General features: G+C 41.1%; 1 protein-coding gene across 1 annotated transcript in view; it reads left to right on the forward strand.

Moving 5' to 3' along the window:
• Nucleotides 1-16,017, forward strand: part of LCMT1 (leucine carboxyl methyltransferase 1) — a 43,204-nt gene extending 27,187 nt beyond the window's left edge. Inside the window, exons 7-11 of the mRNA XM_063428966.1 lie at nucleotides 7,377-7,497; nucleotides 7,615-7,716; nucleotides 9,776-9,867; nucleotides 15,274-15,371; nucleotides 15,771-16,017. Coding sequence (XP_063285036.1) covers nucleotides 7,377-7,497; nucleotides 7,615-7,716; nucleotides 9,776-9,867; nucleotides 15,274-15,371; nucleotides 15,771-15,793 — 436 coding nt within the window. The 3' untranslated portion in view covers nucleotides 15,794-16,017. The remainder of the gene's footprint in view (nucleotides 1-7,376; nucleotides 7,498-7,614; nucleotides 7,717-9,775; nucleotides 9,868-15,273; nucleotides 15,372-15,770) is intronic.
• The last annotated feature ends 6,683 nt before the right edge of the window (nucleotides 16,018-22,700 follow it).

The raw sequence follows: 22,700 nt of genomic DNA on the forward strand, positions 1-22,700 counted from the left end.
ATTGACCCGTCCACGTGTCTGTGACTGCTTCCCGGGAGGACATCAAAGACAGGTAATATCTTGCCCGGTGTCTCGTTACTCACTTGTTTACCTGCAATTTTAGTCTATCTGTTGCCTGGGTGTGTTTGAATTGTGTTTGAATTGTTTGCCTGTTTCCCCATTTTGAGATAAAGGGGGGGTGGACCTGCAGGGGATTTGCCTGGGGTTCTGTCTTGCTTGTTTTCCCCTTTTTGGGATAAAGGGGGGTGGACCTGAGGGGATTTGCCTGGGTCTTCAGTGTGTCTGTCTATCTGTTTGTATTTTACCCCTTTTGGGATAAAGGGGGGTGGACCTGTGGATTCGTTCCTGGGGGTCTTCTGTTGCCTGTTTTACCTCTTTTAGGAACCACGGTGCTGTGGTTGTAGGGAAAAAGGGGGGTTGACCTGTGGATGCGTTCCTGGGGGTCTTCTTTGCCTGTTTACCTCTTTTAGGAGCCTCGTGGCTGTGGCTGTAAGGAAAAAGGGGATTGTTGGAACTGTGGATTTTGTGTAGACTCATAATTTCCTGTGATCCTTCTTGTGACACTTTGAGAGCCCAGCTAGCCTCATTGTGCACGTGGTAACCCACAGTTTCGAGTACTGGGGCTAGTGGAATTCCAAGTTTGGTAACCATTGCCCCGAGTGCTGAGGCTGGGGGGTATTCCAGTTTTGGTAAACCTCAGCTTCGGCTGGGGGGATTCCAGTTTTCTTTTGGTAACCACAACCCTGAGCGCTGGGGCTGGTGGAATTCCAGTTTTCTGTTTATTTGTGGTAGGGGACTTAGTCTTGTGGCAGGGGACTCTGTTTCCTGGGGGGATTCAAGTAGGCATTGCTTGTTTTCCGCATCACGTGGTAGTGAGACTTATAAGTGGGTTTTATAGGGGCACTACGGGAGTGAGGATAGAGGTGGCCACATTCTTGTGGACTGCTGTGCAGAGGGAGGCTGACGGAACTCGGACCGGTGTCAGTTGTTTTCCGTGGCCGCTGGTAGTGAGACTTATGAAAGTCATTCTCCGAGCGGGGACACTACGAGGTTGAGGGAGGTGACTTTGGAGTAAGCACACGAGTAAAGGAAAGGGATTACTGTTGATTTCATTTGAACTGTGATGCATGCACTGTATTTCAACTGTATTGTTGTCTTGTCTGTTTAATTAGGAGTCTCATGAACTCCTGTGTCTGTCCCTAAGGATTTTTCCTTACTCTTTACCTTTTCTATACTTCCTATATTATTATTCTATCCTCTCCTATTTCTATTGTGAGAGAAGTGATTGGTCACACACTTCTCACCTCCAATTAGTGACTAGTCTACGTTTTGGGAAGACGCACTGGGGGGGGACCCACCCCTCTCGAGTGTCAGTCCACCATTGTAGACACTGTTTAAAACCTTTTCCCCCTATATCTGGGACGCCTGTATAGGAGGGGAATGGAACAGGGTTAGAAAAGCCCAATAAGGGCTGGCTAGCGCGTGTGATCTAGTTGAAGATAGAGATTGCTAAAGTGTGTAAAATTGCTGTGCCTTCATGTGGTAGATTACTGACAGAGAAGAAAGCAAGCTTACTGGTACAGAGTAACAATGCTATTCAGCAGGAAGGTAGGGTTGAGGAAGAACTAGATCACAAAGGGTTAAGAATGTATGTATATTATAATAATTGTTTTTGTATTTTGTGTTAGCCATTACCCTGGTAGAGGGTGGGGGTTTTGTATTGAGTTTCACTGAAGAGTATTAAATGTTGTGTTTTTGTGTCTCTTTGCTTGCAATAATTGTAACGTAACTGTCCTTCCAGCGCTGACATGGTTAAAAAAACTTCATGCTGGCTCTCTCTCCTCACCCCTCCCTCCTTGCCTTCTGTGAGAGGCTAGGGGGGAGAGGGAGGGGTGACATTCCTGGTTTTTCAGTTCTGCGTTCAGTAAAATTATTCAGAGGCTGCTGTTAAGACTTAACAATGGAATTTTTTGCTAGAAAATATTCTAATTGTGTAGTTTGTTATTTTAATTGAAGTTGATAGGATCGTGTTGGAGTACAGCTCAGTGTTTATTACGAAGGTTAGGAAAGTGAATCTGATGCAGGGATAGAGAATTATTTGGACGAGTTAAAAATGTAAAGGCAAGTGTGATTTGTTGCAATACTATGCAATGTGGATAGAGGGAATATGCAAAGTTGTTACGTTAGATTATAAAAAAAAAAAAAAAAAAAAAATTGGTAACATGATGGAAGAGGGGTTATCTTAAAGAATATTTACTAAAAGAAAGTTCTAATAAACCAAGATTTCTTGAACAAATGGTAATACAATTAGGGATTGGTTTCAAAATGTTTTTACTGGATAATGTTTGCCTCCAGATTAAAAGACTGACTAACATAATTTTTGTTGTAAGCCCAGATATTTTATTATTGCATATGCATAGGAATTGAGACTTTGGGCATTATAGTATATTAATTCTAGATCTGTTACTAGCAGCAAGTGCTTAGCCTTATGCCTATCCCACGCATGCTTAAACACTTCTACTGAGTTAACCTCTACCACTACAGTTGGAAGGCTATTCCATGTATCCACTACCCTCTCAGTAATGTAATGCTTCCTGATATCATTTTTAAACCTTTGTCCCTCTATTTTTGAGACTATGCCCTCTTGTTATGGTAGTTTTCCTTCTTTTAAATATAGTCTCCACTTTTACTGTGTTGTTTCCCTTTATGTATTTAAAATGCTTTTATCATCTTTTCACCAAGCTATACCTGTCAAGATCCTTTCACCTTTCCTGGTGAATTTTACCCTGCAATCCATGAACCAGTTTAATAGCCCTTCTTTGAACTCTCTCTAAGGTATCCATATCCTTCTGAAGATATGGTCTCCAGTACTGTATCCAGTACTCTGCACTTCCCTCTTCCTACTGCTAATACCTCTCCCTATGCAACCAAGCATTCTGCTAGCATTCCCTGCTGCTCTATTACATTGTACATTGTCATTAACAGCCAGAAACTGGAGAACAAGAAATGTGAATTAATGTATAGCCATTTATAAGCTTAACAAAATCTCCATTATCTTTTCCATTTATTTTGCAGAAGGCAATGTTATTTGTCTATTTTGTATGTTTTAAAAATACATTATCAGTGAAGAGTAGAATAAATTTTATCCCATTTACGAGACATAAAATTGTGATAACGTATATTTGTGATATAGGTGGGAATTACATTTTGAGATGTTAGATATAAATTATTAAATTAAGAACGAGAGTTAGGGATAGCGTCTGTCTCCGCGGGCACAAGGCCCCGTGTGGAGAAGTGGTGGGCAAGCCATCATGGGCCACCCATGGGAGTGAAACGTTCGAGGCTTGTGGAGACAAGATGAGCATGTTAGCCTTTTATTATTTTTCTCTAGGGAAAGCTTAGGGCCAGTTAATAGTTGTTGTACATGGGCTATTTGCAGCCTCCATTGCATTTCTACCTAGTCTTGATTTCTGATGTATCCTCCATTGCTACATCACCTGTCTGCTCCCTTACCTGCCCACCCCCGCTTATTCCTCCCACCGATCCCTCCCCTTCATCTACAGTCCCCCACTTTCCCCTACTGCCCCTCCCTCTACTCCACCTTCTCCTCCTCCTACTCCTTCTTCCTGCTCTTACTCCTCCCTCCTCTTCCTACTCCTCCCTCTACTCCACTTTCTCCTCCTACTCCTTCCTCTACTCCACCTTCTCCTCCTCCTACTCCTTCTTCCTGCTCTTACTCCTCCCTCCTCTTCCTACTCCTCCCTCTACTCCACTTTCTCCTCCTACTCCTTCCTCTACTCCACCTTCTCCTCCTCCTACTCCTTCTTCCTGCTCTTACTCCTCCCTCCTCTTCCTACTCCTCCCTCTACTCCGCTTTCTCCTCCTACTCCTTCCTCTACTCCACCTTCTCCTCCTCCTACTCCTTCTTCCTGCTCTTACTCCTCCCTCCTCTTCCTACTCCTCCCTCTACTCCACTTTCTCCTCCTACTCCTTCCTCTACTCCACCTTCTCCTCCTCCTACTCCTTCTTCCTGCTCTTACTCCTCCCTCTACTCCACTTTCTCCTTCTACTCCACCTTCTCCTCTCTCCCCCTACTTCTCCTCTATTCCTCCTTCTCCTCCTCCTACTCCGCCTTCTCCTCCTCCTACTCCACCTTCTTCCCTCTCACTCTATCCACTACTCATTCTTCCATCTCCCCACCACCATATCTATATCCTTTATATGCTTCCTCCCTTCTTATTCCTTACCAATTTCCTCCACTCATAGACGACTCTGCCTCTACCTGACAACATTATATTTTGAAGAAAAGTTGCTCTGGCCACTCTTCCGCCACTTCCCAGGGGGGAATACCACACTAACGAAAAATTTAAATTATTCAGACATGAAAGAACTGTTTTGGGCACTCTCAAGGAAATAGTGCGGTCCTGACCCAGATTCCCATGGAAGTAAGACACCTGTAAGGGAGGTGGCTGTCCCTCATGTTTTTTCTACACTAAGTCCCCAGAAATCTCATGAAAGGAACCTGACTCATTAGAACAAAACATGAACATTCAATTTACAGGTCTCTACAGAGGGGGGTCAGCAAGAGAACTGTGAATAGAAAGACAAATACCCCCCAATCTCACACAGAAATAGGTGAGGAAACCTCTTCTACTGCTCCTCATGGTTGCTTTGAACAGATGAAAGAAGAAACAAGACACCTTTCAACAGAGCATGCAGTAGCTTTACCAGATCCTGACTCCACTCTGTTTGCGGATAAAGAGGAAAGGTACCATACTGGATTTGCTGTTGCTACAGAAGATCAGGTACGTCAAGCACCTTCACTTTCCTCACTCACATCTGCTCAAGACGCTGAATTGACAGCCTTCTCAGTGGCATACAAAATGCCTGAAGGAAGACATGCCAATATCTACACTGACTCAAGACATGCCCTGGGTGCAGCACATTATTTTGGATCAATCTGGAAGATAAGAAGCACCACTCAGCTGACTAAAAGCTGCCAACCAAGCCACAAGTGCACCAAGGGAAGTGGACAGAATGGTGTCCGCTAAAGAAACTTCTATACTCACCATGTAGATCCTACCTACAGATCTCAAGCTTCTGAAAGAATGACAAGCAGCTACTGACCCTGAAGAAATACAAAGCTGGAAAAACAGAAAGGGGCAACCCTTGAATACGGGCTGTACTCCAACGCTCTTAAGCTCTGTTTACCCAAAAACATGTACTGGGCAGTGAGCCCATGGAACTTTATACCTATCCAAGACCCTCATGAACTCTTTGATCTCTAAAATACTCCTAAGCACCTAGCTAACTCTTAATATCCCTTTCAAGAATCCAGATGACAAAGAGCTACTGGGTCAAATATGCACTAGTTATCATAGACATTTTGTCAGGATGGCCAGAAGTCTAGCCGGTCATCAATGTGACATCCAAGACCATATACCCAGTAGTGCATTGTGAAAGTTGCAGAGATCACTCAGTGGATTCATTGTTCCAGATTCAAGACTCTCTCTGCAACATGAGAAGTGACATTTGTTGATTTTGACACACTTTTGACTCTAAAGAAAAAATGACTTGTTAAATAAAAAGATACCAGCAAGTAGGTGTTTGATGGCCATAATAATGCCTGACCACCTGCCATCGATGGAAAGCCGAGGACCCCAAAAGGAGACCTCGTGAAGCTAAAAAGATCCAAACGCCAAGCTCCCTCAGGATTATTTGCCCATCCTGAGTTTGTGGTGATATTAATATTGACTAAATGATCCGAGTCCACCTACGCTGATGTAGCGTGGGACAGGTTTAATACTACAATGCATAAGCAAATGCGCCCTAGCCAAGGTTATTATGTCCATACACATAATACATGACAAGGTACTCTTGACACACCACATTCATGCTTCAGAACATAAAGAGGAGCACCCCTCTAAAGGGAAAGTTTGATTGATATATATATATTGATGCCATAGGTGTGCCAAGGGGGGTACCAGATGATTTTGCAGTAAAAGGAAAGTTTGAGTCCATTTTCCCAACCGTCACTGCTAATAATAATAATAATATTTTGATTTGCATTTATTATACCTATTGCAACCAACAACGTTTACCTGTCACCATGACTACTTGTGCCTATATTCCAGATAACACAAGTCCATATGGTAATGTAAGCTTGTCTATTTATGATGTCCCTCTGAAGAACTAAGAAGACTTTGAGAACCGTTACTCCAGTCATTTTTGTGCCTTTGGGTTAACACGTCTTCTGATACTAACATAATAAAGTTTTATCTCTTAGAATCTAACATTTCATAGGGGGGACTGATGTGGAATTATTAAAAATTATTATTGTACTTGTATTGAATTATTGTACTAACTCCATTTTAACCTTATATTGTGACAATCCTCCATTTTGTCCTCCTAACCTGACTTCTTCAAATCCTCCATTTTGTCCTCATGACTTAACTTGTTCATTTTAAAACTACCTTACGTGACTGAACTTCTCAACCCAATTAATACAGTAGACAAAGACCGTGTTTCCTACAAGGACAAGTACCAGGAGGTGCTGGCTACTCCTTAAGACTTGCCGGCTACTCCTTAGGACTTGTAAGATAGTATAGTTTGAAGGCCACGAGAACACAGTAGTAATGAAATGTTCTATTCATAAGAGACCTTGCACCTGGACATGAGGCCTGATATCACTGACTGTGTAAAATGACGCTCAAGCCCCCCTTTCCACCGAGTAAACCTCATGCTGGGAAAGATGGCGCCTGAGCCTTCTGTCCACACCCTTGTCCAGAACAATACCACCTCCCGGTGGGAGGACACCTAGCTGGTCACTCAAACCCCTGAGCCAATTAATAATATTGGTGGGTGGACACGAAGTTAGTCACATAATGTTTAATCCAATCAATGATGTTTATTTGTTATTATCTGATATTCAATGATGATGTCATTTTGCTTTTAAAAAGATCTGCACAACTGTTTTCCAACCAGATTGTATTAAATTTTCTGAAGTGCTTTTAACCTGAACTCCATGTGTCAGTGTGAGCTTACTTCTGCGTATACGCAATTTAATCATCTCAGATTTGGACAGGAACAGATAGACATTTAAACATATTTGTTTATTTCTAAATTAATCCACATCAGTAGTACTTTACTGAGAATAACATTTCATCCATATGTTGCTTTTACCGTGTGTATTTATTTGCTAATAATTGGAGTAAAGCATGTTTAAAGAGAGTGCAGCTTCAGGTGAGTGTAGTCTGCCAATGAACTGGAGTATTTTGACTTGTATATTGGAGGTATGAGGATTGCATTGCGCCTGGGCGGTCAGAGGCATACAAATAATCTCGCTGTTTCCCTGCTTTATCGTCATCTTTTTGCAGGTTACCTACAGTTCTAGTTGCAGAATGTGTCTTGGTCTACATGACACCCGAGCAGTCTTCGCGCTTATTGAAGTGGGCAGCAGACACATTTCCGACAGCCATGTTTATCAACTACGAACAGGTGGGCGTTATTATATTTGGCGATTACCTGCAGTGAACAATCCCTGCACCTTCTATTGTCCTTTACCTGAAAGAGTCAATCCTGCTACAGAACTGTCTTCTGTTCCTGTTTTGTTAGGTGAACATGGGAGACCGTTTTGGGCAGATAATGATCGAGAACCTTCAGAGAAGACAGTGTCACCTGACTGGAGTGGAAGCCTGCCAGTCGCTGGAGTCTCAGGTAAGACTGCTTACTGTAATCACTTAAGGTCAAATGAAGGATGGCAACCAAGAAAATGTATGTAATCCTGGTTATATTTTAAGTCAATAGTCTTTAGCTTCCTCTTTAGAGCACTTGGATTGCCTTACACGCAGAGCCTAACCCCCTCTGCATCCATATTTGTATCCAAATTTGGATGGCACCGATAGTAGCTTTCTAGTTTAAACCTCAGTTTGTTACATTGCTGTACAAAACTTTGAGAAATACCATAGAAACTGCATTCAGTGACCCTGTGATTCTTACATAAACCTGTATTCCTGACCTGAACACATGTACCTGAACACAAACCTGTATTCCTGACCTTTTAGTGTTAAAAACACTATTTAGCTCCCCATACCCCCCTGAAGTATAGTAAAAACTCTCCTTAATTCCAGTTCCACACGGGTCTGCCAGTGGTGACTCCACCCCTGATCCGCCTCATTGGCTGACGTAATCAGAATGGATTATTTCAGCCAATAACAATGCTTTCCCCAGGAAGCACCACTAATGCCGTCTGAGGAGTGGCTACAGGAGGTGTAGTTGTTCTGGTGACTATAGTGTCCCTTTAAGGGAAAACTGTAATTCCTTTAGTATTCCCACCCTGAGCGCTGCCACGAATGTGATAGTCAGTGAAGACTAGTGCTTACCCAACCAGACATCAAACCCTTCCCCCGTCGGCAGCAAGTTCTAATGTGGCTGATAACATCGCAGTGTGAACATAAGAGAAAACTAGTGTGAGCACTAAGCTCTGCTCCGCACTACAGATTACTTAAAATGGCGGCACTTAGTTCTAGAACACCACAAGAGTTCCCACTTTTTCCTCTGATTCCTGCAGTATTATGTAATGATCAGGATTCTTTTTGAACTCCTATTTGGTTCAGGGATGTTCACAGTTTTTTTTGTGTTTCCGTATCGTCTTTGAACACCTAGCAACATTAATTGACATTAATTGTTAATGTGAATATGTAACTTTCCCCATTGATCCGTTAGGATGACCTTCTCTGGTTCACTTTACTGTGTACAAAATTCTCGATCAATAGGCAAGATGACCTTTTTTATTCACTATACATGGAGAGTGCATTGTTTTGATAAGGTATCAGCAAGCCTGAAGTCAAACAATAATTACCAATCGCACTAAGGATGTGTAAGCCTGGTGCAGTGTAACTGGGGCCCATTCACCTCTAGTTGAACCTGCTTCTTTTGTGATTCCACATATTACACCAGTCCTTCTGACATGGATGAATATTGATCGAAAAGAACTGCAAAAGGTTTATCATTGTAAACAATGCATCGAATGACTTGTTACTTCGCTTTCTCGTATCTCAGAGCAGATTACTTTCTAATAGTGCAGCCAGGATCAGTGCAAGGATTTTTACTGCATTCACGTGTCTAGCATGTTCCCTTCTGTAACTTCTCTGTCTTTTTCCTTGTCGCCAAAATTTTCTCCTCCTCCCCCCCCCCCCCCCCATGTTATTTACCTGCCAGACTCACACACCTCTTGTTTCTGGCCTTTCCTCCCTCCTGTGAGTCCCTTTTGGCCTCCTATCTCCTTTGTTTTGGTTCCTGAAAAACTCCAGATTCCTCTTCCATGTTTTTCTCGCTCTCTTCCTCTTTTCCTACTTCTGTTCACTGGACTCTACATCCTCATGTTCTTTCTCTGTTCCCAGCCGGGTCCCATTCCACCATGAACCGTCACGTGGTCTGACCAGCCTCCCACCACTACTATAGTTTAAATCTACTGTTATATCCTTATCTATCATGCTTTGGTTTTTTATCATGTCCCCCCTTCCTCTTGCTTCAGTTCTTTTTCATTTATCTGCTTCCTCATAACCATTTGTTATTTGTGTAGTTTATTGAGCACAGTAGTTCTTATGTTTTATTTTCTATATTTTGTCTGTTTGTTTTGTTTCTTTGTAGAAGTAGTTGTGTAGAAAAAATAGATAAGTGCAATTCCATTGTTTTGGTGCCAAAGCCTCACATCTCATTACAGCTTGGCCCCTGTATCCGTGCTATGTGATCTTTCAAGCTGCTTTCTTTGCAGATGGAGAGAATGCTGTCTAACGGTTGGGAAGCAGCGGATGCCTGGAACATGAACACAGTTTACAGCTGCCTCCCGCGGGTGGACTTAGAAAGGTAAGCACCGGTTTCTATGGAGGATTGTACAACACTTCCTGCACTTTATTCTGGCAATCCAAGTAAGTAATGGGACGATGCAAGTAAATAAAGTACCCTCTTCCCCAGGTCAGTCTGCATGGGGTAGGATGTGGAATGTTAGGGAATCCCCCTATAAACTCAACGTTTAACTTTAACTAGTGTTTCTCAAGTTTGAGTTATGTTTCTTTAAGATGAATATGGCACAGTTTATTAGTTTAATTATTGTTGTTACACAATACACACCAAGGTTGAATTTAAAAAAAAAAAAAAATATATATATATATATATATATATTTTTTTTTTATCCCATTGGGCCTTTTCCATTTTCCCAGTCTGAATTGGGTAGTCAATGCCTATGGCACTCCTGCATTTAGCATTCCTTTTGTATAATATTTTATTTTCTAGAAAATTTTAAAGTATGAAGTGCCTGTTAGTTAACATGCTGATTTTGTCTTCTCATAGTAAAATGTAAAAATATATATTTTTAAATATGAATTTACCTTTTTTTTTCCTAGAAATTTTGAAGGGACACTAGTCATCAGAACAAGTACAGCTTATTGAATTTGTTCTGGTGAGTATAATCAGTCCCTTCAGGCTTTTTGCAGTAAGCACTGTCTTTTCAGAGACAATGCACTGTTTACATTACAGCCTGGCCACTCCTCAGATGACTGCTAGAGGTGCTTCCTGGGACAGTGCTGCACAGTGTGACTGACATTCAGTGTTTCCACCCCCTGCATGCAGACACTGAACTTTCCTCATAGAAATATATTGATTCAATGCATCTCCACGAGGAGATGCTGATTGGCCAGGACTGTGTTAGACTTGTGCTTGCTCTGCCCCTGACCTGCCTCCCTGATAGTCTCAGCCAAACCTATGGGAAAGCTTGGCTCAGAGAATCACTTCTGATGATGTCAGCCTAGCAGGCAGATCAGAGTCAGCAGCTGCAAACTGGAATAAAGGTAAGATTTTACGGTATTTAGGGAGGCATGAGAGGCTGTTGGTGGTTTTAACACTAGGGTCAGGAATACATGTTTGTGTTCCTGACCTTATAGTGTTCCTTTAATATTAAATTTAGCTATCTTCGGATTTATTCTGATTTTCAATCTTCATTTTCTTAGATTTTTTTTTTATTCTTAATTTTTGTACAATCCATTGATGTACAAAGCATATAGGCATTAAACAGGGATTGAACACAGACTGAAGTGGAGACATGTAATAATTTCGTATGAGAGGTAAAGCATGCAATGGATTAAATTTTTTTTCCATTGAACAATTGAATTACAATGCTATCAGATAAAATATATCAGTAGTAAGAGAAGCTATGAGATGTCGTGAATTTTATATAGGGCATTCGCTATATAGACAGAGAACATAAATACTCGCCATAATTCAGTTGGGGCTTGAATGTACCCTTACTGATTAATTAACGCCCCATTATGGCTCACTATATTTCGCTGCTTTTTGTAACCGCAATGAGGCGGGTGGAGGGTATTGGTTTGGTCTGGTGACCAGTCGGCTGAGATATGTTATACAGAGCGTTTTTTCTGGGGAATGCATAGAACAACACAACTTAAACAGAACCATTAAGATAAATCTTTTGTTATGCTACATAGAGCCAAGGCAAGGACACTACCACCTCTCCTGGGGCTTAGGTGGTAACAGATGCAGTTGAGGCCTTTGCAGCTTGACCCGGGGTAAATTCAGTCACTGAATCTGGATTCCAAGCGTGGGTGGGTTTTGTGGCTGCACGGTGTCCTGTGCGGTTCACACCTGTGCAGTTCAGAGAGTTCTGCGGAAGGCCCAAAACTGCGAGGAGCTCTGCTGCTGGTACCACTGCCGGGGCTTTGGGCGATTTGGGGATTCTGAAATATTCATCCAGCTCCACAGTTTTGGCTTGTCTCGAGGACAGTAAAGCTGCCAGGAGGCACTGCAGGACATGCGGCAGCTCTGCTGTCGGAACTTTCTTTGGGATACCTTCAATTTTCAGGTTATTGTTGCGTCTCATATCATCCATCGCCGCAAAGCGCCTCTCGTAGGTGTCTTGTTGCCGTCGTAGCCCCTTGACCTCCTGTTGCAGTGATGCAATTCGATGAGTATGGTCGCCGGAGGTCGACTCCACAACTCCCAATCTGCTTGTCAGGCTCTGCAGATCTGTGCAGAGTTTTGCCACATCCTCGAGGATATTCCTCTGGAGGTCCGCCAGGAACAGTTTTAAGACTGCCGTACTGACAGGCGAGTCATCTGGGCTCGGCTGTTTTGGTGGTGCAGGTTGTAGTGCTGGGGTGTCGTCCTCCACTTCCGCAAGGGAGAAGTCATCCGATAACTCGGAGTAGGCCTCGGGGTAAGCGGCCATCTTGGGCCCAGCTGCACTGTGTGCCTGCCGCAGGATAGTCCCTGATATTCAGGCCTGCACGTGGCATATCCGGCTTCTGTTTTTTGGTCTTTCGACCCATGTTGTAGTTGCTGGCTCTTGCGTGTCTCAGTGGCTGATGAAGCTGGGTCTCAGCTCTCAAACTAGGGTTTATAGGTCCCTGTAATGGATGCGTTCGATCAGCACGGCGGTTCGACTCCGCCTTCTTTGATTTTTAAATTTACTGTGTGCACCCAATTTTTGTTTAACTTTTGAAATATTGTTCCGAGTTTGTGCTGCTCTTAAAGAACCATAGAGGTAGATTTGCATCTCTGTTGAGGCTATATTTATATTATTTCTTAAAAACATAAGGAAACTTGAAAGAAAACTATTTTATGTGTTTGAAGTCACATGGCATATTTGTTGTGACTGATTCACAACCAATCTAGAAGCCATTTGCCTGTCGGTTACGGCTTCTACTGAAATTACCGGTATATGTCAAATCTATGTATCCTCTTTGAAAATGCTGTTAGACTAAATGCCACGTGCCTCATGTTTTCATTTCAAAACACATTTTAACTTTGGTTACTGTTTTATTTTTCATAGAAAGTATTTGTGGCTCTTAGATTGTTACAGAGAAAGGGAGAACCTATTCACAGATCTCCTGTACATGGATGAAGACCAGAATACCTACCGTATATACTCGAGTATAAGACGAGTTTTTCAGCACATTTTTTGTGCTGAAAAACACTCACTCGTCTTATACTCGAGTCAGTTGTCTGTATTATGGCAATTTACATTGCCATAATACAGACAAGGACCGGGGGCTGTCAGGAAGCTGTAACTTACCTTCACCGCAGCTCCTGTCAGCTCCCTTCTCTCTCCTCCGTCCGTGCAGCTCCCAGGTCAGCTTCCTCTGCAACTCTCGCGAGAGCCGCGGGGTCAGAGCGTTGCCACGGGTTACCGTGGCAACGCTCCGCGCGGCCGCGAGAGTTGCAGAGGGAGCTGACCTGGGAGCTGCACAGACGGAGGAGAGAGAAGGGAGCTGCGGTGAAGGTAAGTTACAGCTTCCTGACAGCCCCCCTCCTACAGCCCATCCACTGGACCACCAGGGAGTGAGAGCCCCCCTCCCTGGCCAGCTAACAAGCAGGGAGGGGGGACGAAAAAATAAAAATATTAATAATAAAACAAATAATAATAAGAAAATAAATATTAAAATAATAACATAAAAAAATAATACAATTAATAATGAAAGAAAAAAAATAGTTACCTAAAAAAAATAATAAGATTAAAAAAATATTAAAATAATAATTAATTAATAAAATGCCCACCCCCACCAATGCTCTGCACTCACACACACACACTGCACTCACTCACACACACACTGCACTCACACATACACACACTGCATTCATACACACACTGCACTGCATTCATTCTAAACACACTGCATTCATACATACACACTGCATTCATTATATACACACTGCACTCATACACACTGCACTCATACACACACTGCACTGCATTCATCATACACACACTGCATTCATACACACACTCACACACACTGCACTCACACACACTGCACTCATACATGCACTGCATTCATTATATACACACTGCATTCATTATATACACACTGCATTCACACACACACACTGCACTCACACACACACACTGCACTCACACACACACTGCACTCACACACACACTGCACTCATACACACACTGCACTCATACACACACTGCACTCATACACACACACTGCACTCATACACACACACTGCACTCATACACACACTGCACTCATACACACACACTGCACTCCATTCATTATATACACACTGCACTCATACACACTGCACTCCATTCATTATATACACACTGCACTCATACACACACTGCACTCCATTCATTATATACACACTGCACTCATACACACACTGCATACACACACACTGCATTCATATACACACTGAATTCATTTACACACTGCATTCATTATATACACACACTGTAAATAAATATTCAGTTAATATAATTTTTTTAGGATCTAATTTTATTTAGAAATGTACCAGTAGCTGCTGCATTTCCCACCCTAGTCTTATACTCGAGTCAATAAGTTTTCCCAGTTTTTTGGGGTAAAATTAGGGGCCTCGGCTTATATTTGGGTCGGCTTATACTCGAGTATATACGGTACTTTTTGGGGGGAGCCAGTACTCTTATTCACTTTGCAGTAATGTAGCAATTAGTGGCTTTACTTTTTTTTTTTTTATTGAAATGAAATTACTGGATTCAGTTTGTGTGCATTTTCAAACCCAGAAACTCTGCAAACCGTATTGAAATTATGACAGTATAAATTATTAGCCAAGTTTTTAATAATTGGGTTGCACTGCAAACCTTGTTAAATGGACACTATAGTCACCAAAACAACTTTAGCTTAATAAAGCAGTTTTGGTGTATAGATCATGCCTCTGCAGTCTCACTGCTCATTTCTCTGCCATTTGAGAGTCAAATCATATCTGCTTCTGTCTATGTAGCCCTAGTCACACCTCCCCTAGCTGTGACTCACACAGCCTACATGTAAAAATTGTTTTATTTTCAATCACATGTTAACTTGCCTTAGAAATTCTTATCTCCTGCTCTGTAAAGTGATATTTAGTCACATACATGAGTCTCTTGCAGGGTCTAGCAAGCTATTAACAGAGCAGGAGGTAAGAAATGTTAAATTAAGTACAATTTGCAATAAAGGAAGTGTAAACATTAGATCACACTTTACAGGAAGTGTTTAGTAAGGCTGTGTAAGTCATGTACATGGAGGTGTGGCTAGGGTGCATAAACAAAATGATTTAACTCCTAAATAGCAGAGAACTGAGAAGTGAGACTGCACGGGGCATGATCTATACACCAAAACTGCTTTATTAAGCTAAAGTTGTTTTGTTGACTATAGTGTCCCTTTAAATATCACTAAAAGATAATATAGCTAGTTCTAATGAAAAGGAAGTGACTGTCTGTGTTTGCTTTCTCCCCAGAATCGAAAAGCTTGAGTTTTTGGATGAAAAGGAGTTACTGGAGCAGTTACTGATACATTACTGTATTAGCTGGGCCAGTAAAGATGCTCTAAGCTTGGGTAAGGCATCCAGAGATTTGCTTCAACATCTTGCACGAAACACAAGCTATTGTCCAGAAGTTAATTGTAATCGCTAATCTAATGTTTACATATGTTGTCGACTCCTTAAATGCTATTAGCTGTACAATACACCATTATTAAAGTACCATTAGAAAATAAATTAAACTGACCTAATGCATTCTTGCAGATTGTGGTTCAGATTCTTACATCACTCTTGTGCAAGCAAAACACAGACATTATTATATATCGTATCAGTCCACATGGACAACATTGCTTAAAGTAGCAATTATACAATGCCATCACTTGTTGGAAACATCCTGATTTAACCAGATGTTAAATATTTGCTTATTGGAATCCATGACATATGGCACATTACATCTTGATTTTTCTCCTTATCAGGCTTGGCACAAACTACCTTTTGAAGAACTTGAATAGCGAAGGCAGACAGACGTTGGCAGTGTGAAGTCTGAAATTTCTGGATCGATTTTATCCTGTTGCGCAGTGTGGCTAAATCCGAGACCTTGTGGTTTCCTGCAACTCTTCCTACAGATTGATCCGAGATGTGGTCTAATCGAATGGGTACACGGCAATATGTTGATTGCTTGTAGCTGTGGTAATTTAAATAAAAATTCAAGAACTTTTTTTTTGAACTTGTAACTTTTATCGTTTTTGTTTCCAAAATGCGAAAGACTAAATCTGCTGACTGAATCTAATATGCTATCAAATAGCAATTTTTGAAAGCTTAAAAATGTTTTTGCTGGTGAATATAATGCGCATTTGTACAAGAAAATACTACTATACAACATTGTGCTACAATAAAAATTTTGTTGCCATATACCATAGAAACATTGATAGGATTCCAATTTGAGTGTTACATGTTAAGTGTATTCTTTTTTTAGCCCTCTTTCAGGAAAAAAAATTGCCGGTTTTAATTCGCCCATTTTAATTTGCCAGTCTGAATTCGTCTGTTTAAATTCACCAGTTTTAATTTGCCTGTGGAAACTTGCAGATATGCAATTAGCTGGATAATTTAGAATTTTGTCCTGAATGTAATACGCCATCGAATCTAATGCGTATTCACATTTTGTAAACCTAATTTTCCAAAAAAAGGTGCGCATTAGATTAGAATAAATACAGTTTGTTTATTTAAACGCCTCTATCATAACAATAGGGGATTACGGTTCAAACAGAGTTGTTTTTAAGTAGGTCTGATTGTAGGAGAACACTAGATCTGTCTCACCGTTGGTACAAATCAGTCATCGCTACTCTGAGCTAAGTGTGCAAGTGAGAGTACGGACGGGGTGATCGCAAACTACTTGTTACACTCGAAGTACGGCTAAACACTAGTAGGGTTCAATACATTCAGGGATGAACTCCAGCCACCATCTATACATTCCCCTGACATTGTATTGCCACCCAAACCCAAATGCATTAAATAAAGTACATATTAACAGACGGCACTCATCAGTTGCAAGTTTCATTTCAATACTTTAATAAAAATATTTTTACTGCATGGACTAGTGGGCTAGTGATAACTGGTCTGTATTTTAATAGAGGCTTCTAGTTCATTAAAAATGTGGTTACATTATTAGCTTTCCTCTGTACTTTGACTACAAAACACAAATAAAAAACACAGTAACAAATTCCTTTTACATATTGTTTTAATTGTATGCATAGTCTAAACCTGGACATTAAACCCGGACACTGCACATTGCTCAGTCAGCATCAGAGAAGCTTAGCATGCACAGCTAAAGTTTATTCTAATACTTAAAGGACCACCAAAGGCACCCAGACCACTTCAGCTCAATGAAGTGGTCTGGGTGCCAGGTCCATCTAGGGTTAACCCTGCAGCTGTAAACATAGCAGTTTCAGAGAAACTGCTTTGTTTACATTAGGGTTAATCCAGCCTCTAGTGGCTGTCTCATTGACAGCCGCTAGAGGCGCTTCTCACTGTGATTTTCACAGTGAGAAGACGCCAACGTCCGTAGGAAAGCATTGAGAAATGTTTTCCTACGGACTGATTGAATGTGCGCACGTTCAGCGGATGACGTCGGAAGAGGGAGGAGAGTCCCCAGCGCCGAGAGAGCCCGGCGCTGGAGAAAGGTAAGAATTTAACCCCTTAACCCCTCTTCAGCACAACAAGGGTGGGGGGACCCAAAGACCCCTATAGTGCCAGGAAAACAAGTTTGTTTTCCTGGCACTATAGTGGTCCTTTAACATTTTATCAAAAAAAGAGAAACCCCAAAATACAGAGAAAATGTAAAGCGTTACGTGTGTAAAAAAAACAAAACACATGAATCAGTACTTTGGCTCACACACCTTCTCTGCAAAACACAGTGTTAAAATGCAGGCATTAAAAAAAATTATTATTATTTTTTTTTTTTTTTTTAAAAAGCAAAACATTTTCCCCCTGTGTTTTTCTCTTTTTGATAATCACTTGTTTTGCCAAAATTATTTAAAAAACTATAAAAGGTGGTGAGACATGACTTTTCATTTTACAGTTGGCATTTTTTTTTTAGCTATTGGTCTTGGGAAATAGTTAAGTAATATTTTTTATTCCTATACTTAGACCTTGACTAAACATAATTTATTTTATTGGCATTTTTAGTTCACTATAAATTTAGAATACTGTGGTTTGATTGCACAGTTAAAATCCAAGTGGTATTGGCTTGGGCACATTGCCACAAGTATTTCACTTGTCTGCAGAGTTCGAAGCTTAGTCAATTGTAGGGAATCGTTGCTTGTATATTAAGTATGTCTCTGTAGTTGTACTTTTTATATAAATTTCGGTTAAATACAATTCATACCCAACATTGGATATTTGCTAACATGAAAGTACTAGACACATTTTTTAAATTCCAAAAACCTTATTTTTAAATTATATTATTGTCTATTGTATTTCGCCATGTGCATATATTCCAGGACAGTGGTGTAAAAAAACATAATTGTTGCAGTTTTTCATAATTTAATATTTCTTTTTATTTATTTAATATATGTATTCACTACTAGATTATATGTTTTGACATGTAACCTTCTTTGAAATCTGGTCTACCCCATTTATAGGCAGAAGGGAAGACCTTTAAGTAATATCGCTCTCCTCTAAACACAAGGCCAAAATTTACAACGAATTTAACCTCACATCGTTCAAAGGACTATACATTGCAATAAACTTGCTGCCCTTTTCCCAACTTGTATATGAAGTCCTAATTTTCAGTGGGCATTACAGACCATGGAGTGGGATTTTAAGCCCCCAACATCATCGGGGGTGGCACCCTTGAGCACAACCAACATTTCTGTCTTGTGAGTGCATTCAATGATAGCGTGCGTTTATACTGTATAACGTTGTTATACTATTATTTGTTTTTGTTCTTTTTAGATCATTTTCATATTTTTGTTGTCTATAGGGCATACAAAACTAGTGTTTTGTTACTGTAACCAGCAAACATCCTGTTCATTTGGACAGGGGAAATACATTTTGTGTTTCTCCACTCACTTTGTTTCTTTATCAGAGCATGGCTCATAAGGTAATTGCTCACCTCAGTACAAGGTTCCACACTAGCTTTTACATTGAAGCAAAGCTTCTGCATAATATATCCCTCAATTTCATGAGTATTAGTGTTTCGTCACGTAGCACCTAAAGACTTCTGTAATTGCACCAATTATTCTGCACTGATAAACTGTCCTCACTTTTTTGTTTAATGGTTTGTAGATGTTTGTAGACTTGATAAATTGGTATACTAATTCTTCGTGCTGGTAACGGGTCAAAATGGGGCGACAATCTTCATGACCGATTTAGCCATCACTTGCTTCTTTGTCCCTTCCTTCTTGTAGACCTCATTACATTCTCTCTGTCTTACCATTACATTTCTTCCACTATCTCAAGTCTCCTCTACCCCACCTTTTTCCTTCCAACTCTCATCTAAGAAGGTCCTCTACTTGCGAACCTATATGCCAAGTTTATTCTTTCAGTTTACTTATTGCAAAATTGAAAATTATATGATTTTGCCACCTTGGCGTTCTTTAAAACAGTTTGTACATTTTGACTTTATTATACTCATAAAAACTGATTTACAAAATATTCACATGAATACTTATAAAAATTAGGTCACACGAGTACAATGAGAAGGGTCGGTCTGATCTAGTTTCATTTGGAATCCATGTGAAATGACCCAACTTGTATGTATATTATTTTTTACGAACACATATAAAAGGTAACTAAAATTTGCTTGTCATCATGAATATATATTTTGTAAATTATATCTCCCCCATTTTTATCTGAAATGTCTATTTGGTATTTATATTCCGATTATTTTCTATACCATCTAGGAACAGAGAAAAAAATTCCAAGGGTAGAACCAGACCGTACATTACTTAATAGTGGTGCTGCTATCACCTTTGTTAAGCCCCCCATTAATCCAGTTACGGACCACAGTGGTGCATTTTTATCTATTAATCAGGCTATACGGAGACTATGTGGCATGAACTTATTGTATTGCACGTGCTAGTGAAACCGCTGCCCTGACCTTGACCTTTACCTTGTATAAAGATACAAGATATTTCATTCATAGATTGTGCAACTAAGCGGCAATGTTTATAATTCCTGATACAGGTGAACTTTGCTGTTTAAACGATGCCAGCATGATGTAACAATAGTGAAAGGCTAGTGGTATTCGTGATTGAAAGTAAACTACATGTTTGGGGAAACTGACGGAACAAATGTAAGTTTATGTAAACCGTTACTGAAGATAGAGGGTGCAAAACCACGTTTGGCCTGTTAGTTACAATGTTTTTTTTGCACTTGTGGTTTAAATCTTGGCCCATCTGTCTCTGTATGCAATTATAAATGATGAGCAGTAAATGTAATGGGGAGGGGAATGTCTGGGTCCCTGATTAGAACACCTCCCTCTTCCACTGCCACACAAAGGGGAACTAAGAAGTGACCCAATATAAATTGTAAAATGGGAGGAACAACTTAGTCAACAGCTGACCTCCACGGCAGGTGGGTAATCAGCCGGCATCATTCCTTGCGGTACAGATCTGGTATAGAAATAATAGATCTATTTTATCAGGGCTACTCATTCTAAGAATTGTGTGGAATTCAAAGTGAAAAATTCAAGCTAAATTGCTAATTCTTTGGGGACACGGCTGGTCTGCAGATTGAGCAGGACAGTTTGCAGGAGCTCCTCAGATACTAGGGATTATTGAGCCTATAATTTAAGATTTCTGTTGCTGTCTGACGATTTTACCTTAATTCACATTAACCACCCGGTTAATGGTCTGGACGGAGTTCTCTTGGAATTGCTAAGGTTTTTCACCATTGCTTTGACTGAGGATTACTAGTTTGCTTGAGTCGGAGGAAGTGACCGATTTCCTGCTGTCACACAGCTCCGGTCCATGAATGGCCCTTTCAACCCCCCCCCCCCCCCTTTCTACTGCACAACACACGCAAGGTACAAGCCTTCAACAATGTATGCTCTCGCTTTTGGGCCAAGTCTGACCAGCGTGCAATTGCAAACAATGCTGTTTCACTTCTACCTCTGTGGGTGTGGATCCCAGGAAAAATAGTCACCTACCAGTTTCTAGCGCTTCTATTACTCACCTTCCATTTCCCCCATGCATGGCTCACACCGTCAGAGGGTTTCCTGTTGCCACCATAATGGGTGCTTTGTCAGATACTTTGAAGTTACCGATTTGGGCATCAGAATATGCTTGATCAATGGGCAACAAGTACAGGCTTTTGCCTGGCACCAATGGAGTGTTTTTTTTCTTTCTTTTGGCCATACCTGGGCTGCTGCGGACCTGGTCTCTATTTAAAAATAAAATAAAAATCCTAATCTGGGAATAGGCTGATCGTTTATGTTAGTGGCCTATATACTCCAAGAACTTGTTCTGTTGGTTTTGCTTTATTTTTGTTTATCTTTGAGTTGTTGCATGTTATCATTTTATTTAAAACATTTTTTTATTTTGTGGCTTGCATTTATGGGCCCAACTTTGAATTTGAATTCCCTACTGTTCACTCTTTAGTGAATAACATTGGAAGATATTTCAGACCTGGCTGGATTCTATTAGAAATGATACAGTTAATTCTAACTGAATAATGGTTTTCCCATTGGCCCTAAGAAGGTAAACTGCTCATTAATGTTTGAGGAATACATTTCTGTTACCGAAGATGTTATCGCCAATGCAATTTGAGTGTTGTTTGTGTTTGCGTGTGGGCTTTTTAAGTATTTGCCAAGTAGCCCAACAAATCTTGGATGGGTTGGGTTGTCTGTTGGCTAACTTGAGTGGCCACTTAACACTAGCTCCCATTAGTGGTAGTCAATTGAGGTTCATTTTGGAGCTCCTAATACATCAGGCAAGCTGCCAGATGGCATAAGACCTCATTGAATCTGTCAGGTCATGCTGAGTTTGGCCATGTTGGATTTATTGAATGCACCAGTGTAGCGGAGCTCCCTGTACCCCTGCTGGTGACCTCCGCCAAGGATCACTTCCTAGCTGGAACCAGGGAAAACCTCAGCGCTTCTACCCCAGTCGCCGTGGCTTGAATGAGGTCCTCCTGGAGCCTTTCAATCCTGGAACAGGATAGGGGAGACTAGCTCTATTTCCTCCCAGGGACTGGACGACACACAGTCCTGGGAACTATAGTCCTTACAAGGACTTTCCCAGTGGAATCCTCCACGAGCTGGAACAAAATGCTGAGCAGTTAATAGCCCTTTCTGCTCCCAGTAACTAGACAACACATAGTTCTGGGAGTACAACTGGTTTAAATGAGCCAAACTCGACCTTTTATGCACAGACCCCAGCAGGTCTCCAAACAATATAGTACAAGCCCCACCCAGAGATCTCTGTGTCTGAGTTAAAGGCCAGTAAGCTAATTATCTCCCAGGAACAGAAAGCCAAACACAAACACATAAAAGTACCTCAAAACATAATAAAAACGTACAGTAACTCCACAGCCTTGATCTGAGCACCCCAGTTGTCCAAATTGTGCTCAGTTCCATGCAGTGTAGGAGAATCGCCACTGAGGCAAAGTTCTGACCTGCGGCACATGTGGTCCCATGCCCAAAATAGTTCAATAACGGTCGTGGCTGAGGACCGTTTGTGGGTTTGTTCGATTCAATTCATTAGAAGGGAAAGTGTTGAGGGACCGAGGAAAAACTGCTAAGGGCGGCTGGGCAGGGTAACTCCTGAACGGGGTCTCAGACCTGGACCGTAGTCGGTGGGCAGGAGGCCATCATTTTCTGATTGCTTAACTAATAATTATCACTTTCATGGTCATCTTTAGACCGTTAGTGGAATCCCTCCTTCCAATGACTTATGTTTGCAAAT

Source organism: Pelobates fuscus, chromosome 8 (genome assembly GCF_036172605.1).
Source record: "Pelobates fuscus isolate aPelFus1 chromosome 8, aPelFus1.pri, whole genome shotgun sequence".
Lineage (NCBI taxonomy): Eukaryota > Metazoa > Chordata > Amphibia > Anura > Pelobatidae > Pelobates > Pelobates fuscus.